Source organism: Cryptomeria japonica, chromosome 10 (assembly GCF_030272615.1).
Source record: "Cryptomeria japonica chromosome 10, Sugi_1.0, whole genome shotgun sequence".
In the NCBI taxonomy this organism is placed as follows: Eukaryota; Viridiplantae; Streptophyta; class Pinopsida; order Cupressales; family Cupressaceae; genus Cryptomeria; species Cryptomeria japonica.
In genome coordinates, this window is record NC_081414.1 from 321,703,756 (window position 1) to 321,717,114 (window position 13,359).

The 13,359-nt window shown below is 35.3% G+C and overlaps 1 protein-coding gene across 1 annotated transcript; it reads right to left on the minus strand.

The window, feature by feature from the left end:
- Positions 1-935: 935 nt before the first annotated feature.
- LOC131076146 (peroxidase 12-like) lies at positions 936-4,343 on the minus strand (the record flags this gene model as incomplete). Its single annotated transcript, XM_059212454.1, has 6 exons — positions 936-1,058; positions 1,341-1,756; positions 2,049-2,220; positions 2,409-2,594; positions 2,707-2,869; positions 4,291-4,343. Coding segments are annotated over 6 exons (1,113 nt in total), but the record flags the coding sequence as incomplete, so codon positions are not given.
- Between the last annotated feature and the right edge of the window lie 9,016 nt (positions 4,344-13,359).

Below are 13,359 nucleotides of genomic sequence, written 5' to 3' on the forward strand. Positions count from 1 at the left end.
TGGTTATTATTCATTATCTTAATTCATCTGGATTATTTATATAAAGGTATAAATCTTGAAAAATACAATTTACATTAACAAACTAATTTTACCAATACTAGAGATTAATTTATTCTTAGAAGAAATATACACATTTTTATTTAGAAACAAAAGCTAAGAATATATAAGTTGCTTTCCCAGTTTAAGAGAATTAAATCATTATGCCTAGGGAAGACTTAAGTATAAAATTTGAACCCTATAGGAGATTAAATTGGTACTTTTTATATAAGATAACCAAAAACCGATGTTAAATATAAAAAAAAAGAACATCTTTAATAAACATAGGCATTTATGTATTTAAATTCTTTAACATATGGTGTAACTATATTAACAAATGTGTAAACCAAACATCATATGAATATTATGTTATCTATTGTGTATAATTTTCGGGTGTTGTTATTTGTTATAGGGCAACATAGTCTATAATTAGACAACCGAACAATGACTGTGTCATCTATGACCATGAGATCAAGTTTGATTACACTTCTCGTAGACGATAATAGTATACATTATGTAAGATGATTACAATGCATTTAGTTTGACAAAATCAAATTAATGTTTAATAACCTAAGAAAATAAGAAGTTCCATGATCTCTTTTAACTTTTGAGATTATTACATTTTTTGATGATTTTTTATGCAAGCTATCGATTATTTTGAAACAACAATATGTATACTTATGTTAAATCTGACTCAAAATATTCATAATTCAAATTTAAACACTTTTAAATGAACTTTAGATTTAAAAAAATAGTTTAAATTATCATTTAGATAAAAACAACCAAAGTAAAAAATAACATTTTAAAATAATATTAAATAACATACATACACATAATCATTTCAACCAAATACTATACAAAATGACTGTACCAAAGAAAATTAAATATACACTAATATTCTAGTCTGTAGCTATTCTGGCTCCAAAATGGCCCAATAAGTTTTGTGTTATACTACAGTGGGGACAGCCATCCCAACAATTCTGCTGAGCCCTGCAGCTATTCTTGCCTATTCTGCAGTTATTCTGTCCATATAACACAAGAATTATCAGTCGATTGTATGATTTTGAAGCCAAAATAGGCGTGTCCTAATATTTGTACTTATGTACATGTTCATTAAATTAATGATACTTTGGAAAATAATTCATTTCTTTTGCAATAGGATATAAATTCTAGATAGCTCGGTTGAGCGGTTGATTATTAGCAGACCAGAGGAAGGAGGAAACATTGGCACAATTACCTTATACAATATCGTAAGCCTAAGTACAAGTAACTGATCAATAGGAGGAGGATAATCGACCCTCTACATCATTGATAGAGTATGTAGAATTAGAAGAAGAAGAAACTGAACAAACCTTGCGAATCTCACCCTCGAATCCCGTCCGAACATCTAGCTGAACCATCTTCATTATTCCAGCCACAAATGTTTCGAAGAAGAGACTCTCATTCGCTGCAAAGCTTCTAACCATTTCAATAGTGGTGGAGTTAGTGTAGAGGGACTCGTCAGATGTAAACAACACTTCTCCGTTCTCTAAGTTCACGTAGTACTTGTTGTCGAACACATTGGGAGTGCGAATATCCAGATTGGTGGTGTTGACGGTGGTAGGAGAGGGACATGTGAGGTAAAGATTCTCTGCAAAATACTCGTTCAAAGTGGGATCTTTTGTTGGATAAAGTCTGTCGATGAAGGACAAGCAGTGGGAGATACCAAATGTGTGAGCCCCTGAAAAGAAATTTACGTAGAGCTTCAAACCTTATAATTACATAAATAGAATTTGATATTTCTAATTTTTCTAGGAGAAAGATATCTATAACAAAAAAAAATTTCATATAATATTAATTTACAAGATATTATATAATACTTTTCTTCTGATTCTTTATGAAAATATTTTGAGATCATCTCATCAACATTTTAATAGTAAAGCATATATGATTGCTAAATCCTCTTTTAATAAAGGTTTAAGGGTTCCCATTAGTTGATGAATCCTCGTGGACAATCCCACGAGCAAACCAACCTGAAAGTGCCACAAGTTCACCGATATCATTGAAACCTTTTTGGGCGAAGAGACCCGTTAACACAGACAAATTTGATTGTGGACTGGGAATACTGTCTAATGTCACACTCTCATTAGCGAATGTCAGGCTGTCTCTCCTCCCAAGCGGTACTGCAATCTTTGGTCCTCCCGCCTGTTGGCATCAAGCGATAACTATTATATTTCTTTGAAACACTCTGGGAATTACAACAAACACGGAGAAAAACACTAGAAAAAAGTTGTGAATAGACTAAAGCGTAATTCCAATTTGGGTTGCGTGTATATTTCAAAGAGAATGCATATAAACAATTTCATGATGCATTAAAATAAGTTATTGCCTACCATGTATACTGCGTAGTAGCCTGCTAATGCTAAGATGTCCGCACAGGACACAACTTCAGGGCATTCAGCTTCAACTGCATACTTTATTACTTCAATTATCTCCAGCGCCTCCTTTCTTATTGTCAAATTTGGAGCATCTTCCAACTCACTGCCGGTTCCATTTAACAAAATGGATGCATCGCACCCCTGTCGAAGCCAATTAATGGGACTTTCAAAAAATTTAGAGGAAAATTTTCTTAAGAAAAGTTGTCCTGATAGCTTTTCAAAATGTTGAAAAAAGTTAGTAGAGCATACATACCTGGACGAAGCAATCGTGGAAAAGGAGTCTTAACAAACCGGGAGCCTGAGTGATATCTTCATTCAGCAAAGACTCAACAGTTGCCTTAACTATGGCCTCCACGTTTGGACAACTCTCATTGTAAAATGTCCATGACAGGCCATCTGCCAGTGCTGGTCTATTACTGTATTTAATAGAAGACTCATGAGCTGCAACAGTTAAGATAAATGAAAGAACCACAACATGAAATGTGTCCATCTCCAGCTATCTTTCCAAGTGTCTTTGGATGTTTACTCTCAATATCTGCGTTATACAGAATACCCAATTCTCCTGCAGTTAAATATATGAAATTATGAATGCAGACCAGATGTATAAGTGCACTATTTAATCGCTAAACAAGTATATACTTGATTCTTTAAAAGTCACCGAATCCGTGAGTACTAAGAACTAAACAGTTCGTGTCTTGTTTGTTAATAAGAAATTCAACAGACGTTGAACTACTCAAATAACTACTCGTATCTCCGTTGCAAGGGATGGTCACTTTTTGTCAAGAGGTCATCGTACACTACCTAGTACTGAGAGATATGACAAGTTTATTTAACTTTTTATTGAAATCAAATGAACTATTTTGAGGTGATGGCATTCAGTTGCTTTCAAGAGTAAGAAAGTTCTACAAAACAATGAAATTGTAACTACCCTATTTAAAATATATTTTGCAATTTGAATTAGTTTTTTATAAGTCAAATATAACTAATAATTGAACTAAATAAGGTTGATCTATAAAACAGGGAAAAAAAACCTTTAATTCTTAATGTGAATATTTTTTTACTCTAAATAATAGTGAATTCTTTTGACACCTCTAACAAGTTGTTTAGATGATTTCCTCTTTGCTAGCTTCTAGCCTAGCTCCCTTGTTCACCCTGCTAAGCATATTACATCTTCTATTCCAATTCCTATAAAAATAGCTAAGAACTCCTAGGATGGTGAGGCTATGCAAAATGAATGAATGCTCTTGTGGAATCCTAATAACATAGACACCTCTAATTGCCTCAATTGTGATAATTTTCAATGATAAATTGATAGTTTGGAGGAAAACCTCAATCTTCATATTAGCATCCTATAGTTACTTCTTTAGAAGAACTTAAAAACCAAAAAAAATGTGTTGGATATTAAGAAGGAACTTATTAAGATTGATAAGGAAGAGAACATACTATATTTTGATAAGAGCTATGGAATAAAATTAGAAAATTGATATAGGATCCTCTTTGTGTGAGATTCTGCGAGAAGCGAGAATCGAGCCAAGATCTGATGTTGGTCGTAGATCACATGCAACTCCTCACACAACAGATGATCGAAGATCAAAATAGCTGAATGAAGGTAATTTCAATATGAGAGAGAAATAGAGACAAAGAGGAGAATTTGGAGAAGACTCTCATTGAGTTATCACTCCACTAACTCGACTAATGAAGGTGAGAGTATAGTGCTTATTATATAGAAAAATATAAGCATATACATCCAAGGGGTGCATTAACTCCTATTCCCCATAAAAAGTGGGAGGTTTTACCTTCTTGGTAAGTGCCAAAACATGTGGCATAACCTCCTTACATGAAGACAAAAAAGGAGTTGAGAAAGTTGGCACATAAGGCCAAAAGAAGGTGTGAAACCCAACTACCCCATAACCCACTTAAGAAATGACAAAATAGTGGTTATGAGAGGTGGCACAACAAGCCAAAAGAGGGTGTGTAACTCAACTACCCATGTGAGGTGGAGAGTTACACATGTAGCTGAAGTATTTCACCACGTGTCCTCATATAAACCACTCCTATTAACCTAAGCAAACTTAAATAATATATGTGTAGGAAAAATAAATACCCCCTAACATAAGGAAAATAAAAACCTACACTAACACCCCCCCTTAAGCATAGCTTAGGTGGGTGAAAATATGGGTCTCAACAAATGCAACCATGTTAGGTACCCATGTACATAGATAGCTCCCCCAAAAGAAGAAGCCCCCCATAAGAGGAATAGCCCCCCCTAAATAAGGAGAGAAAGAAAGGAGGACTAAGAAGTCCATCCTGAAGTAGACACCTGTTGTATCGCAAGCAGTGATCGCAAATGAAGGAACTTGCTTTCAATGAAGGGTTTGGTGAACATGTTCGCAGTTTGCTCTGTTGTAGAACAATACTTAAGATCAATGATGCCTTCCTGAATGAGCTCACAAATATAGTGCATATGTATCTCAATGTGTTTCATCCTCTGGTGATGAACTGGATTTCTTGAGATCTGTATAGCACTTTGATTATCACAAAAGATGATAGTAGGCTTCCTAACTGGAATACCAAACTCAATGAGAATATTCTGAAGCCAAATAGCCTTAGTGTTGGCATTAACTGCCCCTCGATACTCAGCCTCTGTTGATGAAAGAGAAATTGCAAACTGCTTCTTACTCGACCAACAAACTAAACTAGAACCAAGTGAGAAGCAATACCCTGAAGTGGATTTGCGATCCTGAGAATCACCCGCCCAATCTGAATCCGTATATCCCACCAAGTCAATATCCATGCCTGTTACATACTAAATTCCATAATTGTGAGTACCTTGAATGTAGTGGAGAATCCGCTTAGCTGCTTTCCAATGCAACTCATGTGGCTCCTGCATGAATCTAGAGACCATGCCCATCGCATATGAAATGTCAGGTCTTGTATGAGTCAAGTAGATGAGGCTCCCAACAATTTGTTGATATAAAGTGCTATCAACCAAGGGTGAAGAGAACTTAGCCTCAAGTTTGACCCTAGATAAAAAAGGAGTAGGTGCAGGATTACAATTAGCCATGCAAAATCTAGAGAGCATATCGAGTGCATACTTGGGTTGTCCAAGGAAGATGTCTAAAAAAGATTGAGTAATCTCAATTCACAAGAAGTAATGTAGAAGACCCAAGTTTGACATCATAAATCTATCATGTAGAGAAGTTTTCACTACCTTGATGGTGGATAAGTGACTCCCTGTGATCAACAAGTCATCAACATAGAGAACGAGAAATGTGAAAGTATCATCCTGGTATAGAATGTAGACGTTCGGATCAGAATGGCATCGAGTAAAACCAATTGTCAGAAGGAAGGAGTCCATCTTGGCATACCAAGCTCAAGGAGCTTGTTTGAGGCCATAGAGAGACTTTCGAAGTCAACACACAAGTGAAGGATCTTGAACAAACCCTTGTGGCTGCTCCATGTAGATTTCCTCCTGAAGGTCACCATGAAGAAATGCACTCTTGACATCCATCTGATGAACTTCCCAACTATGGGTTGAAGCAATAGCAAGGACAAGTCGGATGGAATTCATCTTAGCAACTGGAGCAAAAGTCTCAGAGTAATCAACCCCTGGAACTTGGGAAAAGCCTTTTGTTACCAAGCGAGCCTTATACTTATCAATCGACCCATTTGCTACAAATTTTGTTCGATAGATCCACTTGCATCAAACAAGTTTCCTTCCCTTAGGAAGAGGAACTAAATCCCATGTGTGATTTCTTTCCAAGGAATTAAACTCTTCTTGCATTGTAGCATCCCATTCGGGAACACCTGTAGCTTCTCGAAAAGACTGTGGATCAGAAGATGAAGCAATGAAGAGATGTGGAGCTTGCTGAAATTATGACCTAGTTCTTCTAGAATATGATGGATCACCAAGCCAATCTCTTGCTGACTCAAAAGTTTGTTGAGCCCAAAGAGGCACTGAAGCTAGAGAGTCTGGGGGAGAATCATCAACCTCTAAAGGATGACTATGAGAAGAATGTGAATCCTCACCATCACTATCACCGTCTGAAGTGGAGGAAGAAGACTCCTCATCAGGATTAGGAGGATTAAGATCCTCAGAAGAACTGTCATCATCATGCAATGTCTCCAATGTGATAGTGGATGGAGAAGTGGTATGAGAAGAAATAGAAGAACTCTCCTCAAAACGAACACTCCTCTCAATAAACAACTCATGTGTAGAGGGATGGAGAAGTCTATAACCTTTGACATCATCTAGATACCCAACAAATATGCAAGGCTTGCTTTGCAGATCCATAGCCTTGTGTTTCTCTGCTGGAATGTGGGCCCATGCAAGAGAACCAAACACTCTGAAATGCTTAATTGTAGGTTTCCGATCGGTCCAAGCTTTAAAAGGAGTTACCCCCTTCACAACTTTATGAGGAACTCAGTTCTAGATGTAACATGCACAATTGATGGCCTTTGCCCAATACTGAGGTGCCAAAGACTTGGAGTGAATCATACAATTTGCCATCTCCTTCAAGGACCTATTCTTCCATTCTGCGACACCATTCTACTGAGGACTATATAGAACTGTGTGCTACATGTTGATACCTTTTGAAGCACAAAATTGTTCAAACTAATTATTAACATATTCACCCCCATTATCTGTATGCAGAATCTTGATGAACTTCCCAAATTGTTTCTCTGCAAAAACTTTGAAATCTAGAAAATTCTCAAATACCTCAGACTTTTGTTTGAGAAAGTAAACCCATATAAATCTGGAAAAGTCATCAATAAATGTTAAGACATATCTAGCCCTACTGAAAGATGGTTGTGGAAATGGTCCTGCCAAGTCACTATGCACCAACTCCAATAGCTGTGGAGCTCTCGATGCTTTGCCTTTATCATACTTCTCCTCAGGATGCTTACCAAGAATACATCCCTGGAAAACTCCATCAGAAAATCGAATAGAAGGCAACCCTGAAACCATGTCCTGTTGACTGAGTTGTTGCAAGTAACGATAGTTCAAGTGGCCAATTCTTTGATGCCACAAACAACTAATCTCATCTGCATGAGTGAGTAAAACTGTCAAAGGAGAGTCAGGAACAAAGTGAGAAAACTGATATAATCTGGATTGATGATCTACTTTTCCCATAGCAATAGTAGACCCATTATGCATTTCACTGATTACCACTGTATCTGGTGTGAACTCAACTCGCTTGCTAGAACCAGTGTGAGTGATCTAATAAACAGATAGGAGATTAGTTGATAAAGATGGAACACAAAGGACATCCCTAAATGTTCCTTCACCCACATCAATAGACCCTCTCCCATGCACTTCAATAGGAGTGTCATCACCTATTAGTATGGAAGGCATAGAACATGGCTCTAAAAAGGTGAAATCATCTTTTGAAGAAGCCATGTGGTGTGAAGCACCCGAGTCAATTATCCAAGAATTGGGTTGTGAAGCAACAACAACTAGGGCCTTACTGTTTCCTTTCCCTTTACTCTTATCTATATCCTTAGAAGATCCTTCTAATGAACTCTGTTTGATTGAATCAGACACCTTGATATTATTCTTTTCAAGAAGATTTGAAAGGTGATCAATTTTTTTTTTTAAACACTTATGTTCATCATGACTAGGCCTCTTACAATAAGAACACTTGACCTTCTCCTTCTTAGGTTGTTCACCTCTTGATGAAGAAGTCTGATTATCTTCTTTTGAGGTAGCAGATTTCTGATCTTTTTTCTTCTCTCCTTGGTTCTTTTGTTTCTTATCTTGCTTACTAGACCCTTTTTGTTCTTTTGTGCCTTGATTTACAACTAAGGCATGTGACTTAGAGGGTTTTATTTTACCCATTTGAACCAATTTGTCTTGCTTCCTAGTGAGTTCTGCAGCAAATTCATCCAGAGAAGGTATTTTGAATGTGGTACCTAGGGCACATTTTGTAGCATAGAATGTAGAAACAAACACTGAATAGTTAGGACCAAGCTTATAAAGAATACTCAAGATCAGTTGCTTATCATCTTTATTAGCTCCACATCATTCCAACAGCAATCTTACAGACTTAAGTTTAGTGAAGAAGTCTTGTATAGTATCAAAATTGGTTGGATTTAACCCTATGAGTTCATTCTCTAACTGATGACCTCTTAGCTCATCCTACTTACCAAAGAGGTTTTCCAAAGTGGTCCACACTACATTTGGTGTAGTGGCAGATTCAATGTGAAAAAGAAGGTCGGAAGAGACTGACATACATAGAGTACCAAAAGCTTCATCACATTTATTAAACCATTTAATCTTTTCTGCAGTATCTTGAGGTTCAATTTTAAGTCCCATAGTAACACGATGATATCCATGTCTTTTCAGATATATTATCATCTTAAATTTCCATTCAAAATAATTATATGGTGTTAAAAGTGGAACTATAGATGCATCCATGATAGTAGAAAAAAATATTGCAAAGAATCAGGAAAAGTGCAAGAAAGAAGGCACAAGAGACAGCCCCCCTTTTCACTAGTCTCAGAAATCACCCCCCCCCCCCAAATATTACAAGGTTGGCACTTTATAATTAGTGCATTTACAAGGCTTTTTATCAAATTACAATTCTTTTAAGAAACCAATAGAGATTTTAAATACAAATAATTTGAGACAAGATCTGAAACAAATTAGCCTTATAACTGCTTAATTTATCTCAATACCTTTCCAACAACTATTAGTTTTTGAAAAATAGAGTTGTGAGGAGAAAGATATGACCAATTGAAGAGAAAATGAAACAGTTGATACAACATTTAATATTTGATAGACAAAGGAAAAAAAATTCAATTAGACCTACAATAATAGATAGTGCTCATTTCCAACTTTCTGTCAAGTATTTGTTTGCAAAAATCTGACATCCAAGGCAAAAGTTGTGCAACTTTTAAGAAATGTTGCTGAATTTCCCTAATAGAAAAATGGCTTAGGCCCTATTCAAGCTCGATTTCTACAAAATTTATTAACTTTCTAGAAATACCATCCAAAACCCATTAGTTTTTCGATGCTGGGAAGAAAACCCAGAAATCTTTTTTTGTGAAAGTGAATAGAAGATGGAACACTAAATCCAAAATAAAAATAGCTCCAATAAAAAAAAGTTTACTTTGATTTTTTACTGTGTCCTCCAAACTCTGATTTTGGTGAAGTAAAAGTCACTTTTGACTTTTTCAAGTCTTATGGACAATCTGGAAATTTTTATTAAGCTTCCAATATTACCACAAAGATGCAATCACCCAGATCTTACAAGAACACATACATGTAAACCAGATTTAACTAGAAACTATTTTCTTTTAAACTGTTCTGATTCTCCAAATCACACGAGAATGCAGGAGAAGAGCATACTTCGTTTTTAAGGAAAATATTAGCTATATAAAGTCTCAAATCCCTCAAATAAATAAATAAAAAATAATGAGTTATACTAGACAATAAGCTCTGATACCATGTGAGATTCTGTGAGAAGCGAGAATCGAGCCAAGATTTGATTTCGGTCGTAGATCACATGCAACTCCTCACACAATAAATGATCGAAGATCAAAATAGCTGAATGAAGATAATTTCAATATGAGAGAGAAATAGAGACAAAGATGAGAATTTGGAGAAGACTCTCATCGAGCTATCACTCCACTAACTTGACTAGTGAAGGTGAGAGTATAGTGCTTATTATATAGAAAAATATAAGCAGATACATCCAAGGGGTGCATTAACTCCTATTCTCCATAAAAAGTGAGAGGTTTAACCTTCTTGGTAAATGCCAAAACATGTGGCATAACCTCCTTACATGAAGACAAAAAAGGAGTTGAGAAAGTTGGCACATAAGGCCAAAAGAGGGTGTGAAACCCAACTACCCCATAACCCACTTAGGAAATGACAAAATAGTGGTGATGAGAGGTGGCACAACAAGCCAAAAGAGGGTGTGTAACTCAACTACCCATGTGAGGTGGAGAGTTACACATGTAGCTGAAGTATTTCGCCACGTGTCTCATATAAACCACTCCTATTAACCTAAGCAAGCTTAAATAATATATGTGTAGGAAAAATAAATACCCCCTAACATAAGGAAAATAAAAAATCTACACTAACACTTTGAAGGAAAGTAGAATAATGTGCCATTACTAGCTCTTAATAAGTTATTGTATTTATAGATTTGAATCAACAATAAATTATAGAAGATGTCACTAGATTTCATAATATTCCAAATCAATCCATGTGCTTTTGGTATCTAGTATTCAAAATAAGTATTTAGAGGTCATGTCAATAGGTGAGGGTAAGTGGAGACACTAAGAGATATTTTTGGTTTTGTGAACCTCTATCATACTTGTAGGATACCATACTTGTAGAGATGGTTTTGGCATTAAAGGGCATGAAGTTTACCAAAAAGAAATAAAAAATGAAGAGATATAGATAATTAATTGACCTAGGAGAGTGAACCTTAGGCACCATACATTTTTTAAATATTGGTTTTGTTTTAGAAATAAAGTATCTCTAGCCAACTACACATTTTAGAGAATATTTAAATTTTCTATCCAAAAAAATAAAATAAAGTCTACCCATAGAGAAACTATCCTTGAAGAGGGATGATACCTCTTGTATTCATACCTAATTTTCTTAGATGGTGAATTTTATAACATGAATTGTATGAAGCAACCATGTAAATACAATGAAAATTTAAAAATTTATATAAAAAGTATTTATACAAGTAGATAAGAATCATGAATCTCTAATAAAATTTTTTTGGTATCAATACAAAATAACCTAAAAAATTAACACGGATTAAGGGTAAGAGATAGTACAAAATCTAAGAAAGATAAGAGAAGAAAGAACATTAAGACCAAGGAGTTAGGAAACCTTATGCATATCCATTAGGGCAAAAAGGGTTTAGAAATATTGTCAATATATTATAGTAAGGCTAGCTAATACTTTGTAAGAAATTAACCTCTCTAATTTAGAAATAATGAAACCAAGAAAGTACGATAGGAAAATTAAGTTTCACAATATCAAGATACTTTGTGCTAATTGGTAGTATGGAAGAAAAAACTCTTAAAATTTTAATTTTAATTTCAAAAACCTATGTTGGGTTTGGGCTTTAGAACCACCACTTATGAGGTACTTAATTAGCGATATTCCTAAAATCATAGACAAAGAATATAAAGATGAATGAGAGCTAGGGAATAGGATTCATGATTGATACTTAAGCAACAATACATTAATTGAATCCCTAAAGTCTTAGAACCAAGAATATTTGCATACTAAACATGGTCAGGAACTAGAATTCACAAATAGTATTTAATTGATACAAAATTAAATGCATCTCTCAAGTTCTTGGCTTAATTTTAATAGGTAAATAAACCTTAACAAGAAAAGATCAAGGATAAGACCTATGACATAGTTGGATATTTTATTCCCTAAAGAGCTCTAAACCCAAAATATTCATGGATACAATGTAGTATAGGGCTCTATTTTCTCGAGAAATTGTAGTATTGAATCATGAAAAATTCCAAAATGTAACATACGGTAGAAAGTGATATTGGTGATTTAGCATGGCATTAAAAAATAATAAGGTAATAAACTCTTTAAACCATAGACCATAATTACTTTCTAAACTTAACTAATGTAATTTCAAGAAAACTATTGTTTTGATTAATAAAAGAAGGAGAGGGCCCATAACCATTACATAACCAAGAAGAGCTCACAAGCAGTGAAACTCCCAGACACCTAGAAAGAGGACACCCTTTTTTTGAGAAATAGTGCTAAAGACAAGAGCACCCAACAAGAGGGAACAAGGATCATGTGTTGGAATCAGGGATCACTGAGAGGAGGGGGGTGAATTAGTGATCTATGGGTTAGTAGATTTTCAAACATAACTTTAAACCACTAGAAACATACAAATGAAACTGAAATGGAGAAGCATAGAACAAACAACCACAAAAGCATAACAACGGATTTTTATGTGGAAACCCAAATGGAAAAAAGCATGGTGGGATTTGAACCCACAATATTGTTCCACTATGGCTAGTAGCAAAACAATATTACAATATGGGGAATGCACAAGCATTCAGTCGCACTGCCTAGAGCTCACTACTCAAATACAATAAGGGCTACAATCCGAAAGGCTCATTGCTTTATTGATTGGTTACAATAATGAATTAAAATAAAATATACTCTGAAATTGCATTCAAAATGCTTGGATGAGTTCTGGTTGAGTGCCAAATATACAGATTGGGTCACCTCTATTGACCTTCTCTATTTTGCCCTATTCACTGTCTTAGCTACCAGATCAAGAATGCACATATGAAACTTTGCCAAAATGGATTCTCGATCACCAATCACTTGCATACAATCATATCACCCACCAAAAATATCATCAACACCAGTCTTATACATCCATAATTAGAAAATAAGGCATTTGCCATGTCGACCTGCTAGTGTAATGTGTACTCACATGTCGGCTTGACCGGATCACAAAAGATAAATGTGGATGACCAAAACAACAATAGAATGATGTTTCTATGTTGGCCCAATCAACCCAAACATGATTCAATGCACCATAATCACCAGAAACCTTCCAGACCCAAAAAACCTATGTTCATCCTGAAATATAGGTTAACTGGCTACTGGTTGACATCTACTTCCAGTTAAGAAGAATTATGGCTAATGGATCGAATCTCCATGAAGAGTTGCCATAACAGACAACCCTAAACTAATAATGAACCATCTGAAGCCACCAGATGAGTGTGAATTGGCAACAACCTCCCCCTTTGGCATTGATGGCAACACTTGTGAAAAATGGCTAAGTATTGACTATTGTACATCGAATCAAAAGAATTTCTAAGGATCCCCCTTGGACAAAGAATTCCACTCTTCTATACTATACATTTCTCACCGTTTCTCTCCCCCTTT